The 24,333-nt window shown below is 33.4% G+C and overlaps 3 protein-coding genes across 5 annotated transcripts; 1 reads left to right on the top strand and 2 right to left on the bottom strand.

Annotated features, from left to right (window-relative positions):
- Positions 1-467: 467 nt before the first annotated feature.
- Positions 468-8,439, bottom strand: LOC111899528 (uncharacterized). Of its 3 annotated transcripts, none has more exons than XM_052771573.1 (4): positions 8,170-8,439; positions 7,438-7,594; positions 7,183-7,315; positions 468-486 (listed from the first exon to the last, which is right to left on the bottom strand). In XM_052771573.1, exons 1-3 carry the CDS (start codon positions 8,335-8,337, stop codon positions 7,194-7,196), a joined length of 447 nt encoding a protein of 148 aa, XP_052627533.1. In that variant the 5' UTR covers positions 8,338-8,439; the 3' UTR covers positions 468-486; positions 7,183-7,193. The 3 variants fall into 3 exon arrangements, with proteins under 3 accessions (XP_052627533.1, XP_052627534.1, XP_023751138.1); XM_052771574.1 differs by lacking the exon at positions 468-486 and adding an exon at positions 4,608-5,975; XM_023895370.3 differs by lacking the exon at positions 468-486 and having other exon boundaries at positions 7,071-7,315; positions 8,170-8,435.
- A 1,122-nt stretch (positions 8,440-9,561) lies between these two features.
- On the top strand, positions 9,562-12,602 carry LOC111899529 (uncharacterized). Its single transcript, XM_023895372.3, has 10 exons — positions 9,562-10,074; positions 10,484-10,712; positions 10,796-10,918; positions 11,007-11,159; positions 11,256-11,382; positions 11,469-11,510; positions 11,640-11,837; positions 11,927-11,972; positions 12,074-12,151; positions 12,289-12,602. Exons 1-10 carry the CDS (start codon positions 9,992-9,994, stop codon positions 12,365-12,367), a joined length of 1,158 nt encoding a protein of 385 aa, XP_023751140.1. The 5' UTR covers positions 9,562-9,991; the 3' UTR covers positions 12,368-12,602.
- An 8,496-nt stretch (positions 12,603-21,098) lies between these two features.
- On the bottom strand, positions 21,099-24,040 carry LOC111899530 (serine/arginine-rich splicing factor SC35). The gene is made up of 8 exons (XM_042902822.1): positions 23,689-24,040; positions 23,481-23,559; positions 23,220-23,299; positions 23,022-23,088; positions 22,528-22,599; positions 22,113-22,436; positions 21,686-21,784; positions 21,099-21,497 (listed from the first exon to the last, which is right to left on the bottom strand). The coding sequence occupies exons 1-6, from the start codon at positions 23,762-23,764 to the stop codon at positions 22,220-22,222; spliced, it is 591 nt and encodes a 196-aa protein (XP_042758756.1). The 5' UTR covers positions 23,765-24,040; the 3' UTR covers positions 21,099-21,497; positions 21,686-21,784; positions 22,113-22,219.
- Between the last annotated feature and the right edge of the window lie 293 nt (positions 24,041-24,333).

Below are 24,333 nucleotides of genomic sequence, written 5' to 3' on the forward strand. Positions count from 1 at the left end.
AAGAAGAACCACAATAAGAGGCCCAACAAGGAGAAATGACCATATCGACTCGGATATATCCAACCCAACTGATGAATGAATAACCAACCACTGTTAACAATAAACCAAAAGATAATCCTAAAACACAACGTATAAAAAGCAGCATGCAAAGCATATCCCATATTTCGAGCAAAAACAAGATCTTTGGAAATAAAATAACAAGTCGTACAAGGTACTCTGTATTACAAAGCGACCATGTATAACCTTGTACCTGAGGATAAGGGGGAGCTTATAAACCTTTCCATATTAAAGGAGAGGGTAAGGTGCTGTTTGTTTTTCTTAAAAAACCTCTTCAAAACTCTTATTGTTGCACGGCGCAGCACACGCGCAACACTTTTTGTCCCGTAACAGTTTGTTTTTTGGAAGTCTGTGGGGCTTAAAACATCTGCCCGTGTGCTTCTTGGGGAAGCACTTGTTATACCTCTTCCCACCTCTTCAAACCTAAACCTAAAAAAATCTCTTCCCACCTCTTCAAACCTAAACCTAAAAAAATCCAAACCAAAAAAACAATTGGCCACTTTTTTTTTTCAAAAATGAACAACCACAGATGTTGTTAAACACACCCATTAAGTATATTTAATATTATGTTTATGGTCATTTATTTATATACTATATTCTATTTTCATCCCTTTAACATTTAATACATTCAATTTATATCCCTTTAACTATTTTCTTCCATTTGATTTAGATAAGTTAATACATTAAATTTATATCCCTTTAAATATTTTTATTTTCTTTTTAAATAAGTGTCTATTATTTTGTTTTAATGATGAAATAAAAATAAAATAGAAAAAACAGATTGTAACAAAAACAAATAACATATTATATTTTATTACTTTTATTTTTTAACATATTTATCTTGTGTAATTTTGAAAAAACCATTTTTGGTTTATTAAATTAGTTTATTTTAAATTTTTAATGTCTGCATCAGTCTGCAGATGTTAACAAAAACAAACACACATCTTATTACAGTCTGCAGCCGTTTGGTCCACCTCTTCTACTGCAGAGGTTTGCATAGATGGTCCGCTAGGGGTGGCAATTGATGACACGACACGACAAAAATACACGAAATGAAACGAAATTAAGACGAAATTGAAATTCGAATTCGTGTTCGTGTTCGTGTTCGTGTTCGTGTCAGGTGTAAAAAACAGGACGTCGTGTCGTGTCGTGTTCGTGTTCAAATTTTGACACGAAATTGACACGATTTAACATTTTTTGTCGTGTTTTTCGTGTTTGTCGTGTTATGTATGAATAAATATTAATTAAATACATTAATTTTTATTTCATGTTATCTTTGTCGTGTCGTGTCGTGTTTGTCGTTCAGTTCGCTTTCGTGTTAGTTAAAAAAAAACACGAGATCGTGTCGTGTCGTGTTCGTGTTACATAAAACTTTTTTCGTGTCGTGTCAGACAAAAACACGACACGATGACCCGATTTGCCACCCCTATGGTCCGCAGACTTTTTGAATTTTTGTTTCTGAAAAACAAACAACACCTAAGTATTCAAAATACTTGAAAACTCTTAGCAATTCTAATAGACCCCTTGGTATGGTATGACATTCTAACCTAGTTGTTGCTCATCTAAGGGATTTAATTTATTCCGACATGGATAATTCTGTTTTTTCTATTTTTCATGATATTTTAGAAGAATTTAGTTCTTTCTTTTCTTCTGACCAAACATGGTTTTTCATTAGATTTAAATTCCAATTCCATTAAAATTTCACAAAATGAGTGAATTAATTAAAGAGTTAATATCGTTATTTGGAAAGAAACTATTGTGCTTTAAGTTGGCAACAAATGTATTTTATATTTTAAAATGGTAACTAACTCATGTTTTCTATATCTTTAGGTGCGATATCTTTGGTTGGTTGAGTATGTCACATTCTTTCTAATTTTACATTATGGCCCAAATTTTAATTTTGGGTTATTGTCACTATAGCCCAACAAACTTTAGTATATTGGTTTAAATGGTCTTTCGTTTCGTGACTATTTTTTGCATTTGAAAGGCACGAACTTGTGATTTACCTGTTAAAAGGGATAGACCACATTTTAAACAGGTTTTACCGGTTACAAATAAGCTTACTTGGCTTTTTATTTTTCTTTTTAAAACCTTGTGGGCCCACATTTTTTTTTGTTATACTTTTGTTGACTTCTCATTACCTAAATGAATAATGGTTACCGATAAAGTGATGTTTATCTTCATAGTGGTCGCTTCATTGTGCTTATTCATCGTATTCCCCCAATGGCTACTTTCCGGTGACTAGTACTGTGACAGTAAACGCTTACTATCCCGACACACTCTCCGAAAATCATCGTCTAGTCTCTGACGATAGCAATATCCGAAGACCCATCGACAATGGCTGCATAAAATTTCCATAGAACCACGACCACTACCAGTCAACGTTTGTGAATCGGTGGTGATCGATGGTGATTGACAATGAAGACACTTGAGTGGATTTGACGGAAGTGGTGGTTTCTTATTGACCGAGGCTACTTTTCTCTCGGTCAACGTTTGTCAATCGCTGGTGATCGGCGATGAAGACACAGGAGTTTCAGCAGGTTTTAATGGCAAAGATAGTTAAATGGAACGATTTACCTCTTAATCAATCAAAATTCTTCTTAATCTCATTGATTGGGTTGTCATCGTTCTTCTCAATTTTATTGATTTTCATGACGTCGAAATTCTTTTGCTTGAGTCGTCATCGATCCTCTCAATTTTCTGGATATTTTGGATATTCTCGATTTTTTCATCACGTACAGGTGATGAACTTTGCGATTCATTTGGAGTTTCTGCTGTTGAATCATTTCCATGAATCATCTTCTTCTGTTCGATAATAATGCCATTGATGACTTGATGACTTGATGTTATAATAGCTTCAAAGATTATCCAAGGAAAAGAAACCGCCCTTTCTAATCAATCCATGACTTGCTTTTTACGATTGTTAAAGTTTCATTGTTCATGAGTGAATTTCAATTTCCTTGGGGTAGATCTAAAACTGATTATAGTGATTCTAGAGTCATAGTTACACAAGGGATATGTGCCGATGGCTTTTAGAGGTAGTGAGCAGTCAACGTCGTATGGTGAGCTGGTGTCCATCGGAGATCTAAATCCCGATGTAAACAAGAAACTAAGTGTTGCAGTTGCTGATATTCTTAGCTACAAGCTCTCTGTTCCCAAATCACGATTCTTCCTCAAAATTTTCGACTCAAAGGTAACCTATATGACTCTTACTTCTGTCTGTTTTATTTGTCAATATGTAATATGTTTTGATTGTTTGTTTTGATTTGGATTTGACAGAGATCTTTCTTTGTTTTGATTTTGATTTGACAGAGGTAGTTTGGACCATTTCAATTGACCAAAAGCCACGTGACATATCAAAATTAATTATTGGGAAGGGGTTTACTGGGTGACCTCTTTATATTTTTAATAATGACCTTTTAAAACGGGAAAACAAAAGTTCGTGCCATTCAAATGTAAAAAATAGTCATGAGTGACAATTTAAACCAATATACTAAAGTTTGTTGGATTACAGTGACAATAACATTTTAATTTTTGTTACGAATTTTGTCTGAATATTTTCACAAATTTAGTTTAATATACAAATATGTTTCTCTACAACTTTTGTAAGACTTTTTTTTAATAAAATTTACAACTTTTTTTAGATTTCTTTTTCTTACTTTTTATAGCTTTTTATTTAAAATAAATTCTTTTACAACATGTTTTAAACTGTTTTTACTATATTTTTTTTTCTCATTTTCATATAAAAAAAATTATAACCTCCATACAACTCTTTTTAAACAAATTTTATAATATTTTAAAACTGTTTTATAGATTTTTTTTATAACATTTAAAAATAATTTTGTTAAAGATAAGTCGTATATAAGTATAAATAAAGTTTAAAAAAAATATAAGCAAGTTTATAACGTTGTATTGATTGTTTACTATGAATCGTTGTATGAACATAAGTGGTATGAAACGTTATAAAAAAAGTTTTAATACAACGTTTTAAACTTATTCACACTTTCACACGACTTATCTTTGATGAAAGTAATTTTTAAATGTTATAAAAAAGTACAAAAAATTAAATAACTCTATGAAACGTTTTAAAAATATTATAAAAAACGTTTACAAAGAATAGTACGAAGGTTATAAAAAAAGTTGTATGATATGTAAAAGTAAAATTCAAAAAACACTTTACAACATTTTATAATTTTTTTTAAATCTTAAAAAGGTTGTAAAATATCATTAAAAAAGTCTTGATTTTTTTAAATAAATTTGTAAATTAAAGTAAATTTAGGATGAATTCGTAAAATGTTGAACCAAATACGTAAAAAAAAAAGTTAAAACTATAGCCAAAGGTGTAAAATTAGAAAGATGAGTCACCTATTATATTCAACTTCAACGTGAGATAACACGTAAAGATACAAAAAAAAAAAAAAAAATAAAAATAAAAATAAATAAATAAAATAAAATAAATAAATAATAGCTGTCACCCATCACCTCATCTTTTAATTTCAATTCAGGTCTTAATTGTAGGTTTCAAGTTTCAAGATAGGGCTTAATTTCGGTTTCATTTTTTTTTTCTTTTACAATTTGATTTAGATCAAGTTTGATTTAGAAAGAAACAAAACAGGTGGGTATTTCAGGTTTTGGTGTGGCGGTCGTAGATTTTTGTATTTTTCTAGAAAACTTGGAATAATTTGGATTGTGAGTGATGGTCGACTACAATGGTGGTGGTGGAAGTTGCGGTGGTCGACAACAGTGTTGACGGTGGTCTATTGTAGTGGTGGTTGGTGGTCGATGGCAGTGGCAAGTGAGGGTGAAACCCAAATATCTAATTAAATATTTTCTTTTACTATATTAATAATAAATGCACAAGAAATATAAAAAAAAAAAAAAAAGTCACAATATATTCTTTTTAAGTCAATAAGGAATGAATAACACAATAAAACCAAAACACACATAAAACCAAAACACAATGACTGCTGAATGCAAATAAATAAATAAATCTATTCTAATAAATGATTTTTTTTATCACTTGTCACATTTTTATTTAATTTGTCAAATAACATTTTGTAATTATTTTGAATTTTTTTCCATACATGTTATTTTATAAGTTTTTCTATTGTTTTAAATTTCACGTAATATTTTAATATAGTAACTGTAATAAATATTGTAATAAATGAATATCAATATCATTAATGAACTTATATTTTAATTTCAAAATTCTCAAAATTAAAGCCCATTAGTTTTTTTTTATTTATTTAAATTATTTGTTTAAATTTAAAAGATAAAAAACATTTTTATTATAATAATTCATTATTTTCTTATAAATTCAAAGTTTTCAAATAATTAGACCTTTATATTTAATTTTTTTTTTAATTTATTCATATAATACATGAGTCTCACAACTAGTAAATAAATAAATACAATAAACCAATCATACAACTTTAACCAAACCACATCAACAATTTCGGTAAATTACTCGTATCTATTTTTATGTTATACAACTTCTCTTCATAGAATTTCTCATTTTTTAAAATTAGTAACTATTTTGAAAAAAAAATTAGTTGACATTTTATATTTTAAAATAACTAAAAACAAGATAAAATATTATGACCGCAATGTTTTTCATTTTTTGATATTTTTGTTATTTTGAAAGTTTTGACAATTAGATTTTAACAACATAAAATTCTATAATATATTAAACTTATGTTAGAAAATATAACTAAATAGATTAACTGATCAATAAAAGAATAAAAATTTAATATCCAGATATAACTAGGACATAAAATGAAATGTTATTAATTTTAAGAGCCAAAATTGACAAAACATGTTAAGTGATATGTGGTGCTAATGCGAGGTGCACTGATGTGGACTCTGGAGTGGGGTAAGGTGCCTCCTACTTTTTTTCCTCGCAACCGTTTTCCTTTTTCCTTTGTAGTTGTACATAACAAAAAAAAAATGATAAAAAGCTATCTAAAGTTTTTAAATTGTAGAAAGTTTTGGTAAAACAATAGCAAAATGGATAGGACATGTGGTTACAAATCTTATCAAAATGAAGAGCTTCGGTGCATGTCAACATTATTTATTTATTTTTTCTTTTAATTTTATAAGAATTTACGAAGAATTTGGTTCGCCGTATTTCACATGTGTTTAACAAATATTGGGATTTAATTCTAGGTTTCGGTTGCTAATAAAACTTACTTGAATTCCTCACAAGTGAATACAAGATTCCATCCCCAAGCTCATTAAATTCCATTACAAACATCTCCTTCTTGTTATACCATACTCAAAAAGATCTTTTTATTTTTCATATATATATATATATATATATATATATATATATATATATATATATATATATATATATATATATATATATAATTGAATTTTTTTTAACCAAAAATTAGTTTTAAAATTATTATTTAAAGAAAAGTGCATTTCCATCCTCTTAGGTATAATTTACTTTCGACTTTAAGAGACAACTAAAAGGGAATATATATATATATATATATATATATATATATATATATATATATATATATATATATATATATATATATATATATATGCAATTATCAATCAAATTCAAAGCTAACCTGAAATATCAACTTACCAAATGTGAAGTTGTAACCAGGCATTACTGACTTTACTGATTTGGACGGATTCCGACAGAGTTGGAATTCAAAATTCCATTCCAGTAAAGGACGTATTTGGAATTCAATTATGTGGGAATCTTTTAAATTCCATGTTCGATAGATTTCACAATTCCGAATTCCTAATGAGGGTGGAGAGTTGTTTAAAGGACTTATTTTATTCAATATTCATTCAAGAAACATTCTATGAACCAAGCATGTCCACGTAAATAAGGAAACTGAGAAATCCAAAATAGGTATGAGGGGCAATCTTGTCATCACATTACTATCTGCAGATTAAAGCATAGTTTTGCTAGGGTGATAAATGTTACTAGTTCTATAATAGTATAATCATTATGTTTTAAAGAAATTATTAAGTCCCGTTTGTTAAGATTAAGATAAGAATACTATCTTTGTATATACTGGGATGTCAATTTAACAAAGATCAGAGTGTTGGTTTTACAAACTGAAAAAAGAAATTATTATTAATATTATTATTTATTACCTGCTACAAAGTTAAGTTGAGTCTTTTCCTCCAAGTGTCTGAATTATAGCTTCTAGAAGTTTAATCTCATTATCCCGTTTCAAAATCTCATCTTGTTTTGCTCTTAATTCTTCCATGTGCAATTCAAACACTTCTGCATACAAGAAACATAATGGAAATGTTAATCACAACATTTAAAGAATGGCAAAATGAAAAAAACTATCAAAACCCAATAAAATTAATCATATTTATTTAGGATCATCTAAAATAATTTACTTGTGGTATTCTCAAGCTCCTTGGTGATTTCTTGTGCTCTTAACTCAGCAGCCTTTTGGCCTGCTTCAGCATGTCGTTTTTCTGTACGAGCACGAGCTGCAGCTGAAATGGCAGCATCCAGTTCTCTTTCTAAAGTCTCTACCCTTTGTTCAAGAACCTGCACAATAATACTCAGATAAGGACTCTAACTATCAGACAACGGGAGTAACTGATAATATTCAATTGAAAACCTAGATTTGATAATTGATACTGATAAACGTTTTCGATTTGGAATATACCCGAAGTAAAACAGCTCACTTGTTGTGTTATGTTATATGCCTTTTATGGTTATCCGACTTTAGAAGATGATATCATTCAATTGCAAAGAAGAAAGAGAGACGATGTCACTAACAGTAGCAGAGCCCCAATTCAAGCCAATAATGCATTGCCCACCAAATTAGGTCAATTAGACTTGTATAAAAGAGCATACCACAGGATTTAAATTGATTGAACGAATTAAATTAAGTGAAAAGTATATCACCACATCAAAAGCAAACTTCAAACAGCTCAACGACAATCACATATGCGGTTTAATCGACGGAATTCGGCTGAATTTTATCAAAAGCATAAGAATCAGATGATTCAATGATGCATCGGCAGACCATATATGAAGTTTATTTCAAATTTGACAAGCAAGTTATTCAGGAAGTTATTGTGATCTGGCAACGAATTATGCAAGAATACAAAAAAAACCTTGATAGTACGGGCTTGATCGGAGGTTAAGGAGGCTTTGTTGAAAGTATCTTCATCGACGTAGACAGCTTTCTTGATGAGTAAATTCTCGAGGGAATCAAGATTGTTAGATATCTCGGATAGATTGGCGATCGCAGCGCTCCATCTCTCGTTTCCTCTCTCCTCCATTAATACGTCCCTCCGTTCTCTTTGACGCTCTTACTCTTTGTACACATATGCCGATTTCTTCTCGCATCCTTTTCTTTTTTAATTTTGTGATTTACCCTTTAATACAAGCAATTTAGGGAATTTAAACATGATAAATGCCCCCCTCTAAATTCTTATACAAGCAATTTAGGGGACTTAAACATTATAAAATACCCCTTTAATACAAGCAATTTAGGGGATTTAAACATCATAAAAAGATTAATTTTATAAGATTGTGTCATTCTCACGCTTATCTCATTATATTTCAAGGTGTTGAGCAAACCTTTAAATTCTATAACCATTTGTTTGTCTTCATCTATTGTAAATTTGAATCTTTGTCCGGTACTCTCTTTAAACCGTTTCAATGGGAAAACATTTGATAATTCTTTTCTAAATATTTTATTGTTTTTGTCGTTGCTTATTTTCAAGTCTTCCAATATGTTAACCCATGCATGTGCCAATGTCCTCTCTTCCTCTGGGGTCCAATTTATATTCGGGACCTTCCCTTTTCTTTTAGACTTCACTTTAAATTCTTGAACATTAGGTTCGAGCTACAATTAGAATTTTGTTTAAGGAACATTTCCAAAAGGACGAATTCCGGTTAGAATTAAGAATGGAATTGGAATTGAGATTAGAAATGGAATTGGTTTGAATGTTTAATATGGTACATGCTCATATTGGGATAAGGGAACATTAGTGGAGAATAGATTGGATAATTTCTTTGAGGTTAATAAAAAGATGAAGGGTTGGATTGTCTCATATTGATTTTTTTTTTTTTTTGGTTATTTGGAGAGTTACATAAAAACATATTCAAGTAAGGAATAGAATAGGAAGAATAGAATTTTAGGTTTAAGAATGATAAAATTTGGTATAAGTTGGTATATATTATGGAGAAAATATTGGTATATTTTAAATTTTGAATGTAAAAATATGGCAATATTGGTAAATAAGAAAGAGAAAAACAGTTTGAAAATAAGAGAGAGAAAACGGTAAGAAATGTCGTTTTCTAATTTAAGCTCAACATGTTGCTGAGGACTCGAGGCCTCGCCCGATGTTTGTTGAGTGTCGACTGCCAACCACAATAGGGATGAACAGTTTATCCCAAATCCTGATCTCGTACAAATACCGTACTGGAATCGGTACCGAACTGTACCCAATTTAGAAATAGGATAGTACTCGGTACTCCAAATACATGAAATTTGAGATTCAGTACCGCCGGTACTAGTACCAAAAACTGGTACCATTATCGATACCGATACCGGTACCGGTGATATTAATTTGGTTTGGTACTCGGGATTTACTTTCGATCAAATTCGATTTTTGGAAAATCGGGAACAATACGGGTCGGTACCGGTTCCGTCCCATGCTCATCCCTAAACCACAAGGACCAAAACTGCTCTAAATTTTCCAAAAATTGGGCTAAAACTGTAAAAAAATGATAACCACGTGGACCAAATCTTTAATTTACTCGAAGTTTTCATCAAACTTCTTGTCAGCCGCTTTAGACAGTTGTACGGGAGAGCCCACGCTTCGGAAGATTGTACAGGTCTCAATCAAAACCACACCGCCTTCCTTGCGATATGAAAAATAACGAAACGGGGAGTGCTGTGTTTTGAACAACGATCCCACCACGCACATGGAGGCGCAACCCTCTCGTAAGCGACCGCTCTCAGACAACGACGACGGTGGAGATGCTGATGAAGTCAACCGAAAACCTCCGTAAGTCATTTTCACCTTTCTCTTATCTGCTTCTTAGATATAGATTTATTATTGTTAGGGTTTGCGTTCGACTGAATTTGATCTCCCGTTTGAGTTAATCCAGTTGTTCAAGCTTCCTTAATTTTTCAATTTATTTGCTCACAAATCGATAGAATGAATGAAGTTGAATTGGGCTGGTGGTTTTCGTCGTTTTTTTGAAGGAAAACTCTTCAATCCTAGCTACATTGAGTTGTTTACATAAATTATGTTAGTAAGTTTTGCTGCGCAAATTCCCTTGAGCTTTTTCTTTGTGAGTTGCAAAGGAAAAGCATGTTAGATTATTAGAAATTTGATTGGTTCTTGTATTGACCTATTGCTCCCTAACTTAGTAATGTTTCATTGGGGCTATATTTATTTTATGTATTTGCAGGCAAAAGAAGGTGAGGTTTCCAAAGGGAAAGAAGGTGAAGCCTGGAGATGAAGTGATAGCAGCTATAAATGTTCCCCAAGTTGCTGAAGATGAACCTACTGAGCTGAAAGATACCCAGCTAGTTGCCAAAGCAAGGTCCAAGAGACGGAATCAGGATAAAATTGGACTCAATAATGATGAAACTGGAGATCTCCTTGATGTTGTAGCAGCTGCTGAAATGCATTATAAGGTATTTTAATCTCCATTTTTCTGTATGCTGATTCTTGTTATATTATGTTCATGTTTATGTTTAATTTTAATTTCTTTTGGCAGGATAACGAGACACTGGAAGATGATGGAGTTCAGCTTGAACCTTTCAACCTTGAACAAGAAAGGAAAGAAGGCTTTTTCGATAAAACAGGAAATTATGTTGAGTATGTTACTAATGACATCAAGGTACAGTAGTATTACATAGGGATTCTTGGTTGCTTTTAATTTCGACATTTCCCTTTTTACCCTCATTTTAATTGAAGTATTTTTGTAGGATGCTTGGCTTGATAGCATTGATGCTGAACCAAATCTTGCAAAAATACACTCTATGGATACAGATGATGTGGTAGAAGCTGCTGACCTGTCAAGTCAAGATATTGGAAATATCAAGAGACGAATTGCTGATGTGCTTCAACCTGGGGAGACAGTAAGTGTCTTGTTATGTCAAATTGTTCAATTCTCTTTCTCTTTTATTATTTTTGAAACTGATTGATGAAAATAATAAGTATAATATTCTTTTCAGGTGTTGCGAGCTTTAAGAAGGCTGAAAGGAAGTTCTAATAGAAAGGAAAAGATGTCAGCTGAAACAAAAGTTGTGTTTGATCAACTAACTGAAGATGCCATGAAGCTGATGGAGGATGGTGACTACAGTTGAGATAATCTTCTTTCAACATTTTTCTTTGTATTTATTATAAATTTGTCAACATTCTGATTTATTTCATAAATATTTCTGCAGATGTGTATGATGAAAAACAGGAGGTCTTTCAGAGGGAAGCAGGTAATTAGCATTTCTTTATAAGTTGAATAATGATTTAAATATTAATAATACAGTATTTCTTATATTCTTAATTATTGGGAATGTTATTAGTGAAACTCTGATTTCATTTTTTTTTTTTAATAATTTCAGAGGGATTTGAGAAGCTAGCACGTGCTAGAGGGGAAGGCACCTCTTCTAGTTCAGGAAACAAGCAACCTAATTCCTCTGGAATGAGTGATTCCGGTCTCAATGGAATACCTTCTGCAGATAATACTACAAACAATGAGGATGATTCTTTTGACATGTTTGCTGAAGATGATGACAAATCTACTGTTGATCCATCTGCTGGTAAGCAGATATGTAATTTTTTCATTTTTTCGTTTAGATGGCTTATTACGTTATTGCCCCTCAGTTTTGTTTTCACTTTTCACTTGCAGGCATTGGATCTACAGAAAACGACTATGTATTTGATGAGTCTTCAGGGTATGCATCTCTTTTTGTTTTCCATTCAGATTTATATTTAGTCAAAAAGAAACAGCATCCTATTGTTTCTGTATTTTTATTTTTTAACTTTTTTTTTGCAGTTACTACTACAGCAGCAGTTTAGGATATTATTATGACCCATCTTCAGGACTGTATTGCAGTGCAGCATCTGGACAGTGGTAATATATTATAATAATGTGGTCACTATTTTCAACCTGATTTAGTATTATTTGAATTATACTGATTTTGATTTGGAGATAAAATGTGGTTATATATATAAAGTAATGTGTTTGTGTTTGTGTTTTGTATTTTCCAGGTGTTCGTATAACCAAGAAACTGGTGCCTATGAGGAGTTGCCATCAGGGGAAGGCAATGGAAATGGAATTGCAACATAGTTGGAATGGAATTGGAATCACAGGTTTTTTTATTGATTTCCCCTTTTCTTGTACAAAGTGAAGAGGATATATATTATATATGTAACATACACACATTCCTAGGCTTCTTTTCTTGTACTTGAAGTGTCGCTAGTTTTGGTAATTTAAATTTATAGACACAATCTAACTCATGACTATATGATTTATGGATGTGAAGAGAAAAATGTGATGTGACAAAAAGGGTAGGTGAGTCATATGTGCTATGGTTTTGATGTGGTAATATAATTTCCTGAACAGAAGAATCTAAGGGGTATCAATGTTATTGTTATGTATGTACTAAAATATACGTCCAGTTTGCATTAACATGTGTGCATGAATCATGAATGGATAGATATTGTCATATTTATCATCGACCTTAAAAGGCACGTGCTTTGTTTCTCTTTTGCGTCTGTATTCTGAGCATCGAAATTTTTGGAAGAAAACAATACAATTAGAAAAAGCTTCCTTCGTGAATAGATATGAGACATCCATTATCAGCAAAATATGTAGAAACAATGATGAACAAATCATTGGTACAAATACAATTGAAGAGTATGCATCAATTTCAGATGGTATATTATTATTTTGACCAAGACAATATGATGTATTATTAGATTGGTGCAAAGAGTCTTTGTTCATCTCCATGTCATTAGATCATTTTTTACATCAAATATATATATATATATATATATATATATATATATATATATATATATATATATATATATATATATATATATATATATATATATATATATATATATATATATATATATATATATATATATATATATATATATATATATATATATATTGAACTTATTAAGGTTAACAAAAATAATCATTCTATTAATTATTATTTAACAGATATATTCGAGTGTGCAACATTGTTTCAACTTTTTATGCTAAAAAAATAAATTTCTGGCATGTTACCGTAATCAAAATTTTAAATAAATTTGAAACATAAAGATTTAAGCTTATATTTACTATTAGATTATTAAAATTTGGCCTATTAAATTAACTCACAAAACTACAATTTAAAAGACCAAAATTGTGAATTATTGAAGATGAATAGTATAACAAAAAAAATTGATTCTATGCTACCGAAAATTAAAAGTGGTACAAAAAATTAGTGTTGGGTTGAAAATGATTGAAAGATAAGAAGATTAAAGTACGGGGTGGGAGAAAGTTACCATTGGATTCCACTTCAAGTATATCTCAATCTGAATCACAATCTCTATCTCTAATATCTTTAATAATTATTAAAAGAGAACCTTAAATTCTAAAATAAAGAAATAAGGGCCCTTGATTACGTTTCACTCATTTGGTCTCCACCTTTGGATCGTTTTGCTGACATCATCCTAGACCAAAATATGTGCGCGCCTCAGATTGTAACTTCCTTCTTACATTTCATTCCTAGGTTTTCCTCTCCACACAATCAACCAAGAGCGTATATCGAAAGTCCCATGAGACTCAATAGATATAATCCCCAATCCCTTCCTTCAATCGATACGCGTAACCCTATCGATTTCATATATACATCGAATTCATCCTATGTGTTCTTCCTCTGCTGTTACAAATTGTCTACATGAACTTATTAAACAACATGTGCTGAAGCTCCACAGTCGGAGCAAACTTAGCCATAAACCTGGTCACAAAGTCCGACCAGGTCATAACATCAATGGTTGGGGCACCTAACGTGTCACTGACCGCCTCCCACCAATCTTTCGCTCTGTCTCTCAAACATCCCGCAGCATACCGAACCTTCAACCCCTTAAGGCAGAAGCTCGTCAATTGTGCAGACTCGATGTCTGCAATCCATCTCCTGGCCACGATGGGGTCCTTCACCCTGTGAAAGTTTGGCGCACCGCATCCCCTGAAATCCTTGAAGGAGAGCGTGCAAGTCCCTGACTGGCCCAGTGCCATGTCACTCCTGAATGCCCTAAGGCGATCATCCATCAACTCAATGATCCTTTCCTTGATCGACCCGAAAATCACTGGGGTCGCCTCAAGGATGCCTCTTGTAATCTCGGATGCAATGAACGTTCGCAATCCATCATCGACTGGCTCGGAACCCGAATCCGAACCCGAAACTGATCCTGACCCAGACCCTGACCCTGAACCTCCTGCTCTGTGACGTGTCACCACCATTTTGAAACAAAACACATAATTGTCAGGGCTATACATAACCTCAAGAGGTTTCACACACTACAAGTTCCCTGGTTCTATCTCAGCCCTCCTTGACTCGAGTATGGATCCTCTGATTTCAGTAGTACGGGCCCATACTACCTTCGACATCTATTTGTACTTTCCTCAAGGATTGCCTCGACTTCACCAAGTCCCTTTTACATTATTGCTCTCCATGCTAATCTCATCCTAGGCTTACCCTAGGGTAATCTACGACCTACTCTCCATCATAAGCTGCATAAGAAGTCCATGACATCTTTCCCTAACTAGCTCACGAATACCATTACATATTACTAAGACCATATAATTCTTCAAATGATAGGTCTCTCCCTACAACGGTTAGACTCAAAAGAGAGCTACGAAGTTGGGCTAAACCTAACCTTCTGAAATTATTTAGTCCTCGTAATATGTAATTTAACTTATTCGTTTACTAGTTAGCTAAAGATAACTAGAACTCCTAAAAGCACAAAGCAAGCAACATGCAGGCATTGAGTAACCAAAACCAAGCATATCCTATTCAAGCCATCATATCATTGACAAATCAGTACTAGCATGTAATTCAATAAGCATATATAGCAGTCACATAAGGCATCTTCCTAGATCCTTAGACCTAATCTAGCATGCTATTCTCATATTCATATCATAACATGTATGGGTATCCTGGGGAAAACTTACTAGAGCTTAGCCGATTGCACGCATCACACTCCTTGTTCTTTCTCAAAAACCTTAATTTTAAATTTTAGAAAATTTATATTATTTTTTTCTTGTAAAAACCTTTCAAACCCTCGATTTGAGTTCAGACACACCCGAGAATGTGTCCGAATCCCTCAAACCAAGGCTCTAATACTAACTTGTAACATCCCAAAATTCAAGACCAAAAATTTCATTTTTAATGTAATAATTCATAAACCAGATTATTGAAAACATCATCAAGTTATCTCATGTCATAAAAACCCATAAGTCATATATCCCAAACACATGTCATAAGGTAATAATGTCAGAGTACGAATCCCAAGAATCTCAAATGCAGAAAATCATGTGTGTGATGCGTTGCAGTCATGCCGGCTCCTTTCCCTTCGAAGAAGATGTACCTGAAACCAAAACTGTAAACCGTAAGCATGAAACTTAATGAGTTCCCCCATCATACCACGTACCATACAATAACATATTGTCAGTCATATCTAGGTACCCGACCTGCCCCTTCGGTTTCTTTCAACCGGTAACTATCTAGTATATATGGGTGCTGGCCTACCCTTTTGGTCTCTTTAAACCGGATACTGCCTAACATATATGGGTGCTGTCCTGCCCCTTCAGTCTCTTTCAACCGGATACGGAGACTATTTCACCCCTACTACTACCACATAATACCTTATATATATATATATATATATATATATATATATATATATATATATATATATATATATATATATATATATATATATATATATATAGAGTCAAGATCAAATAAGAAGGAAATTTTTGGTAGGAAGGTAAGAAGTTTTTTTTCTACATATTTTTTTCACGAACAAACAAAATGAATCATTAGATGATTCATTTGTAAGATGATTCACAAGAAAAAATTCTCAAAAAAACATCTCGATGATTCATTTATACAATGATTTTGTTGTTATTCACTAAAATTGTCACAAAAGTGAATTTTTTCTTAATTTACTTAAAAATGAATCATAAAGATGTTTTTTTGGGAATTTTTTCTTGTGAATCATCTTACAAATGAATCATCTAGTGATTCATTTATTTTGTTCGTCAAAAAACTATGTAGAAAAAAAAAAACTTCTTACCTTCCTACCAAAAAAAATTTCTTACCGGATCTATATCCTATATATATATATATATATATATATATATATATATATATATATATATATATATATATATATCATATACTGCCTAGCATATCTGGGTGTTGTCCTACCCCTTCGGCCTCTTTCAACCGGATATCTAGGGACTATTTCACCCCTACCACTACCACATAATCACATAGCATACTATCACATAAAGCATAACAGATAGTGGCATACCAAACAATTATCACAAAGACAATCATCTCAACAATAATAACCTACTAGTAGGCCGACATTGGTGTCTTAAACCCACTCCTACTAGAAGGTAACTCACTCTCAAATGTCATGAAGTAGTTGAACTGCCCTCGGCTCTGCAATCAACTCTTCTCAAACTACTACACATAAAAATCTCATTTAATTACCCTTTCATACTCATAACCCCTTAAGGGTCAATTCTAATCAAAGTCCAAGTCAGAGTCAACCTTCTGGTCAAAGTCAACATTTTGGTCAAAGTCAACCTTCTGGGTTGACTCAACTCGCCAAGTTGGTCCATCAACTCTCCGAGTTCCATAAATCATAAACCCTGAAATCACGACCCAACTCGTCAAGTTCTTTCATGAACTCGTTAAGTTCCTCCCTATAATAGAGTCGAGACTTCTTCAATCAACTCGTCGAGTCATCCTTGAAACTCGTTGAGTTTTGCCCTTTATAGAATCGGGGCGCTTTGACCCAACTAGTCGAGTTCTTCAGAGTGATAAGCCATATTAAGGGATTAAGTCCTTATCCCTCAGATCTAAGTTCCACACTTCCACTACATAGCGGAAATGTCCTTTTAAGGGTAAAGTTTCCACCTTTACCTGTTAATACTTTTCCTAAATATATATAGCTCAAACCCTAACCCTTAAGGACCTAGATCTTGGTTTACAAGCCATCCATACTTCAAGATAGGGTGCACAAACTGAGATCTGGACCTTTGAGACTAAATGAACACATAAAGTCTCCACCTTTCTCTCTATGCATGACATTTTGGAGCTTAAAAGGCCAAAATGACATCCTATTGCTTGCATGGGGCTTTAATGGCCATAAAGTTTGCACCCTTATGCCATGAAATCCCTCAATGGTTCCAGATCTGATGACATACTAACTTGGGATGTCCATTTCCCAAAGGTCGTGCTTCTTGAACCAAAAGTCCCATAAAAGTGAAGATAAAGAGATCTAAGCATATAATAGACAAGATAGGAGCTTTATACCTCCAATGAACCAGAAATGAAGCTAGACTTCTGGATCTAATCTTCTCCAACGCTTCCTTTCTCCTTCTTCAAGTCTCTTCTTCTTCAAAACCTCAAGAATGCACCAAAAGTGGGTCAAAACTCTCAAAAACGTATTAGGGTTTCGTGGCTAGGGTTTGGGATGATGGAAGATGTAAATGAGGCCAACCTTTAGATTTTAAGGTGTTTAAATAGGGTGCTAAACTCTGAAAATTAGGGTTTTATTATGGCAACCCTACTCGTCGAGTTGAGTCCCTCAACTCGTCAAGTAGACTTTAAGTTTCGCGTATAATTTTCATTCCTACTCGACGAGTTTAGGGCCTCCAACTCATCAAGATCCTATTCAAGAATGAATAAATTGATTTAAAATATATACCAGGAACCGGACGTTACACATACAAATCAAAAACGCCACAACTTTCAATATGGTTAACACTTATCAAAACTCTGGTCAAACTTTTTCTGTTCTTTCATTACTGGTTATTATATATGTTTCTTTATTTGATCATAAGTTTTCGTACATTATAATTAAATAATTAATTATATATCTTTTTCTCAAGTTTCAAAATTCCTTCACAAACATTACCAAAACAGGTGTCCATGTTATCTAATTCTTAAGTTGTTTCGAACAACCGGTCTATAATTCAAAACAACACAATTCATTCCACAAGAGGAAAACGGAAACAATTTAGTACAAAAGATATTCCATTTTTTTGACTTGAATGAAGATTTTGTTGAACCTTCCAGTGGCAATTTTGATCAGGTTGAACATTCATGTAGTAATATTGATCTACTTCATCATCTAGGTATTTCATTATCTATTTTATTAATACATGCAATTATATATTTTTTGAAAATTAGTTATGCTGAAACCTCTTCTAATAAATACAAGGCAGTTGGTATCAACTAGGGGTACAAACGAGCCGAGCCGAGCCCGAGCCCAGCCAAGCTCGGCTCGGGCTCGTTTAAGTTATATGAGACTCGAGCTCGAGCTCGGCTCGGTTCGAGCTTTCTTTTACTGAGCTCGGCTCGAGCTCGTAAAGAATTATCCAAGCTCAGCTCGGGCTCGGGCTCGACTCATTTGTTATCTGACGTGCCTAAATAAGCTTAAGCTCGGCTCGAGCTCGTTAAGAAGCTCGTTTACTAATACCCTAAATCCGTAATTCCTGTAATATATTTTTATTTTAATATATATAAATAATAATAAATTATATTATGTAAAGGCTCGTTTAGGCTCACGAGCCTAATCGAGCTTAATGACATAGGCTCGAGCTCGAGCTCGTTTAATAAATGAGCTTAATATTAAGCTCGAGCTTGGCTCGGGTTCGTTTAAAATCGATTTCGAGTCGAGCTTTTAACGATCCGATCCCGAGTAGCTCGCGAGTAGCTTGGCTCGTTTGCACCCTTAGTATCAACACTAACTCTAAAGAAAAGAAAAAAAGAGGTAGATCAATTTCTAGCAAAAAAAAAAAAGACATAAATATGTATGCCTTTTACTTCAAATGCTCAAAATGATGTTACAGGTAATAATCAGAGTAAATTTATCGGAATTAGAAAATGTGTTATATCCATACAACAAATTATTTTATTGTTATAAACAAAATATGTCTTTACCCTATTGCATTTCCATCATATAACAAATCTAATTTGGTGAAGTTTTTTCTTTGTTAATAGATTATTTGGATTCTAGTGATGATGTATATGTTTGCTCACTATGTAAAACTAAAGTGTGGCAGAGAGAAGCAATTGAAGGAAATAAAGATTTAATGGAAACCAATTATTCCATTTGTTGTTACAATTGAAAAGTGCAACTACCCAATCTGATTCACTCATGTCAGTTGTGAAAGCATTCAGACCACTTCAATAATGATGTGCATCGATACAAGTCACTGTATTTTGCCGTTTATACAAAGGTATGATAAAGATAATATTTATATCATCACTACATTTTTTTAAGATATTAATTATTTGCATCTTTTTGAGTTACAGAAACATTCTCTTTTTCGTGAGTTGTTGATTGTTTACAAGAATATGTCAAAAGCAGATTTGGAGATACATCTCCAAATCTGCTTTTGACATATTCTTGTAAACAATCAACAAACGAAAAAACTGAATGTTTTTGTAACTCAAAAAGATGCAAATAATTAAAATCTTTAAAAAAAGAAGAAATATAGTGATGATATAAATATTATCTTTAGTATATATTTGTATAAAGGTATAAATACAGTTACATGTATTGAAGTGGTCTGAATGCTTACATGGCTGGCCCACCTTAGAGGAGAAGTTAAATATTAAATTTTGTCCCATTGATTTCATCAAATTTAGAAAACACGTTTAGTTAAAAGTTATTCATTTTTTATTTTCAGTTTTAGAAAATTAGAAAACGTGTTTAGATTTGTCTATTTCTATCGGTTTTTATTTTTAGCAAACGGTAGCAGTGGTAGGGAAGGGGTAGGGGCAGTGGTGGTATTGATGATGGTGACAGTGGTGGTGGTGGTGATGACAGGCGGTGGTGGTGACGGCGACAATTGTGGCAGTGGTGGTGATGGCGGTGGCGGTAATGAGGTGGTGATGGTGGTTATGATGATGGTAGGTCGGTGATTCTGGTAGTGGTGTTGGGTGGGTGGGTGTATGTGTGTGTGTTTTTAGGGGTGGGTGTGGGTATATGTTTGTGGGTGTAAGGGTGGGCTTGGAAGTGAGTGGTGTGGCCGTGTGGGTGTGGGTAGGTAGGAGGGTTGGAGTTGTTAAGGTATGATTGGACAGAGGTGAAAGTGGGTATATGCTTATATTTTGAAAAAAAAAAATTGAAAAACAATAATCATTGGTTTTCTAAAAAATTTCAACTTTTTTGTAATTTTAGAAATGGACAATTTTTATTTTCCATGAAAAATTCAGAAGAATAGACGACCTAAACACGTTTTCAAAATTCTCATTTTTCATAAAAAAAATTTCCGAAAAACAGCCAATTTTTCCACAACGTAAGCTAACTGTTTTTCATGATACGCCTCCACAAGACACAAGATACTGAGATACATTCTTACAACTTAATGGCAAGATGCAAAACAAAACACGTTATGCGCAAAAGATTAAACCAGAAACAAATGAGGCCACATTTGTTACCCTACCCTGCCACTGCCACGTCATTACAGGAACTATTCCGTGAATCCTAGAGCCAACCTCAGCTATATAGGTTTCGCATTCTATTTTCTGCTCACTTTTTTCACAGTCACCCTAATTAACATCTCAATTGCGAAAGGACACAAAGTCAAAGTGTAAATTTCACAAAAGCCACCAATTTATTTATTTAACTTTCACAACTTGACAATTTTCTGTAGTGATTCTATAAACCTCTTGCAACCGCTAAAAAACATTTTTCTGCGTTGCACATTTCTAAGAAAAGGATGAAAAACATACAAGAACAACATAGTTTCATCATTTTGCCGCTTTAGCCACTAAACTAAAATATCCATATATTTATTTATAATAACACTCCACCGATAAAACGGTGAAGGTGCATTGTGCTTTTCTGTATTTTGCCCTAATACAAAAACCAGGCAAAAATGGTTGTTTTAAACAGTGAAAAAAAGTATAATGTTTCATTACTTTAATCACTAGACAGAATTATTGATTAAACGTAAAGAAGAGCAGGCATGGTAACAACACTTCCCTGCAAAAGAGCATTCTCAGACTATTCACTGACTGCATCAACATGTCACAATATCATCATCATCATCATCACAGCCATTGGTCTCAATCTAGAGATTATACCCAAGAAGGAACAACAGGTAACATTTTTCATCATCACAGCCATCCACCCCAATCTATCTTTCTTTATTCTTTTCCCGATCTTAACTATAAAAATCCAGTGTCAAGTCAAGTAAGTACCAAAATCACAACATCCAAACAAAAACTAACTAAATATTAAACAACCATGGCATAGAGGGAATGGTTTCAACAATAAGTTGAGGTAAGCGAGTAATAACAAAAACTACAATCCACAAACACAATTCATTCTTATATCATAATACTGATGAAAATACCTCCTCCTACAAATCACTATAATCATGGAGGGATCCGATCCTTCCTACCAACATGCATGCATTCAAAAGAGGACACCTTTTATCACCTGTCACTCACTCCTGCATAAAATCAAATAAGAATAACGTAACTGCGTAAACACTTCTTTCTAAGGGTTAATGTCACTACTACTCAATTTGCTCTTTTAATACTACTGACTCAGTAGATCAATAAAACAAAATCAATATTGAATCCTACATATGTCCATGTGTTGCTGACATGACATCCACATGGAAATATAACTCTGGTGAACAAATTCCACCAGAGTGGTAGGATTCAATACAAATTTATCCCATTGAAATCCACCTCCACCCCAATATATAAGTGACCTAAACAGCAAATTGAGTATTATTTGTTGTCATTACCCCAATTTATAACTCAGAAACTCACCTCATCATGAACATGCCGTGGTGGTGGTGGTGATGGGCTCCTTGAATAAAGACTATGGCTTGGTGAACGGGTGTGGGGACCAACAGAAGGCAAAAAAGAAAGAGAAATCATATAGTATATTGAAAATATATGTGAAACCTTTCAGTAGAGTGACTCCTTCTGAAATACTCATCATCAGCATGGCCTCTGTTGTGATTGTGAGGGGTATAGCTACGACTCCTGCTTCTTCCATGATACCTGTAATAACCCCTTTCCCTACTATCATCATCATACCTTTTTCTCCTGTACTCCCTGTCCCTGTCCCTATAATAATTATCATGGTATCTGCATCACAAAACAAACTTCCATCATCAACATCTTACATGGTGATCTTAATAGTATAAAAGATGGATGAATCATGAAAGAAAGGAACAACCTTTGTCTAGGACTACGACTTCTGGACCTGCCTCTAGCCCTGGGGGACTTCTCAATCACCCTTCCTCTATGACTGCAAATATAATCAACACCAAACAACCAAACATTCCTAACTCAAAATAAACTAAAATGATTCTTAGACTAGACTCCAAGGAAAATAAAATGCTACAAACCAACTTTGAGAATGAAATCAAACAATTTACTCTATGAATGAGTAATTCTCTCCAAAATAAACATCAAAATGAAGAAAAAGGTTTAAGAGGTTTGCTAGACAAATCACAATTCACAACAGATGCTCTCCCCAAAGTTTCCTTTCTACTTTGTAGTATTCCCCGTTTTGCCACTTTATAGAATAAGTACTTAATTGGAGGTATAGCAAAAAGTTGGCAAGAAAAACAAGTGAGGATCTCCATCAATTTCATGCCAAAGTTTTGCCATTTTGATAGTGTAGCACGATAAGATAATACCAGAACAATATGAAACCTATAAGCTTACATTCTTTCTGCGTTGGGTCCATATTTTGCAAACTGAACTGTGATTTCTCGGCCATCAACTTCTCTTCCTGATAAGAGCATAAAAGGAAACAGAAACAGCCGATTACAAGGAGATTCCAGAATGTATTTTCTCCTAATGATAACAACATTGCCTTCTACGCATGTTAAACACCAAATTGAGGAAATGATTATTAATTACCGTCCAGCCTATCTACTGCCTTCTCTGCTTCATCTGCATACTTGTAACGAACGAACGCAAAACCACGGGATTCACCAGTCCTAATCCAAAAAGATGATAGTAAGTAGTAAATAGTTGCTATGGTTTTAGGGTTGGGATTGGAAAGATGACAATTTTAATCTTCGTTTTATCCTTCCATCAACTTTTCCCCATGAATAAGAGACCTTACGATTCAAACGATATAAAAAAAACAGAAACGGAGATATACATTATACAACATACCTTCGATCTTTGGGGATGAAAATATCAACAACCTTTCCGTACTTATCAAAAAGCGGGAACAGATCGTCGGCCGTCGTCCCTGCATATACACAATCCAAACACTAACGATTCTTTTCTCTTGAAAAATAAATCGATAACATTACCAAAGGAGCACCGAAGAAATTTAAGACGATGATAGCACAAGTAACATGAATATCAGAAGACTTACGGAAACTAATGTTAAGAATGAGGAGATAGTAGGTGTCTGAAATATCCGGTGGTCCTGATCGGCCAAAGTGAGACATCGTTTGTTTGGTTCTTGCCGCTAACTATAAATTTGAACAGACTGATTTTGATTGATAGAAGATTGAAAGAGTTTTGGGGATTGTCATGGAGGTAGGGTTCGTGAGAATTATTTGGAGGAGGTGCATTTCATCGTGCCATAAGCTTCCGGAGCATGGAAGCGATCGTAACTCATAAGAATGAGCTAGGGCCTAGTCTGATGAGCTATTGAGCTGCCTGTAATGTAATATGGCTTCATTTAAAAAATTGTAAACTACACGAATGGGCACTGTGGTTTTGGATAGGTTGCGTTTTAATTTGGACCGTCCTATGTCCTCTTTGTTGTGACCAACATAAAAAGACAAATACATCCTTATAAGATTTCGGGTATATTACGTCGTCCTTCCTTCGTTCATATATCTAAACGTATGATCCTAGATTCAAAGATATTTTTCCGGTTGAATGGATTGAAAAAAACCCTTTGATATGTATAAAAAAATTGGTCTGTTCTGGTAAGATAAGTTTTTCGCAGAAGACTACAAAACGATATCTTTCTGGCTAAATAGACTGTAAAGACAATTTTATCCCAAAG

The sequence above is a fragment of the Lactuca sativa genome, chromosome 5, assembly GCF_002870075.4.
Source record: "Lactuca sativa cultivar Salinas chromosome 5, Lsat_Salinas_v11, whole genome shotgun sequence".
In the NCBI taxonomy this organism is placed as follows: Eukaryota; Viridiplantae; Streptophyta; class Magnoliopsida; order Asterales; family Asteraceae; genus Lactuca; species Lactuca sativa.

Excerpts from the sequence above, each read along its gene's own strand:
- LOC111899530 (XM_042902822.1), bottom strand. The coding sequence starts at position 23,764 with ATGTCTCACTTTGGCCGATCAGGACCACCGGATATTTCAGACACCTAC. Across the intron at positions 23,560-23,688 it reads CATTCTTAACATTAGTTTCC|GGACGACGGCCGACGATCTG; the intron begins GTAAGTCTTCTG and ends GTGTATATGCAG. Across the intron at positions 23,089-23,219 it reads GGCAGTAGATAGGCTGGACG|GAAGAGAAGTTGATGGCCGA; the intron begins GTAATTAATAAT and ends TGCTCTTATCAG.
- LOC111899529 (XM_023895372.3), top strand. The coding sequence starts at position 9,992 with ATGGAGGCGCAACCCTCTCGTAAGCGACCGCTCTCAGACAACGACGAC. Across the intron at positions 10,919-11,006 it reads ATGTTACTAATGACATCAAG|GATGCTTGGCTTGATAGCAT; the intron begins GTACAGTAGTAT and ends GTATTTTTGTAG. Across the intron at positions 11,383-11,468 it reads GATGGAGGATGGTGACTACA|ATGTGTATGATGAAAAACAG; the intron begins GTTGAGATAATC and ends ATATTTCTGCAG.
- LOC111899528 (XM_052771573.1), bottom strand. The coding sequence starts at position 8,337 with ATGGAGGAGAGAGGAAACGAGAGATGGAGCGCTGCGATCGCCAATCTA. Across the intron at positions 7,595-8,169 it reads ATCAAGCCCGTACTATCAAG|GTTCTTGAACAAAGGGTAGA; the intron begins GTTTTTTTTGTA and ends ATTATTGTGCAG. Across the intron at positions 7,316-7,437 it reads GGAGCTTGAGAATACCACAA|AAGTGTTTGAATTGCACATG; the intron begins GTAAATTATTTT and ends TCTTGTATGCAG.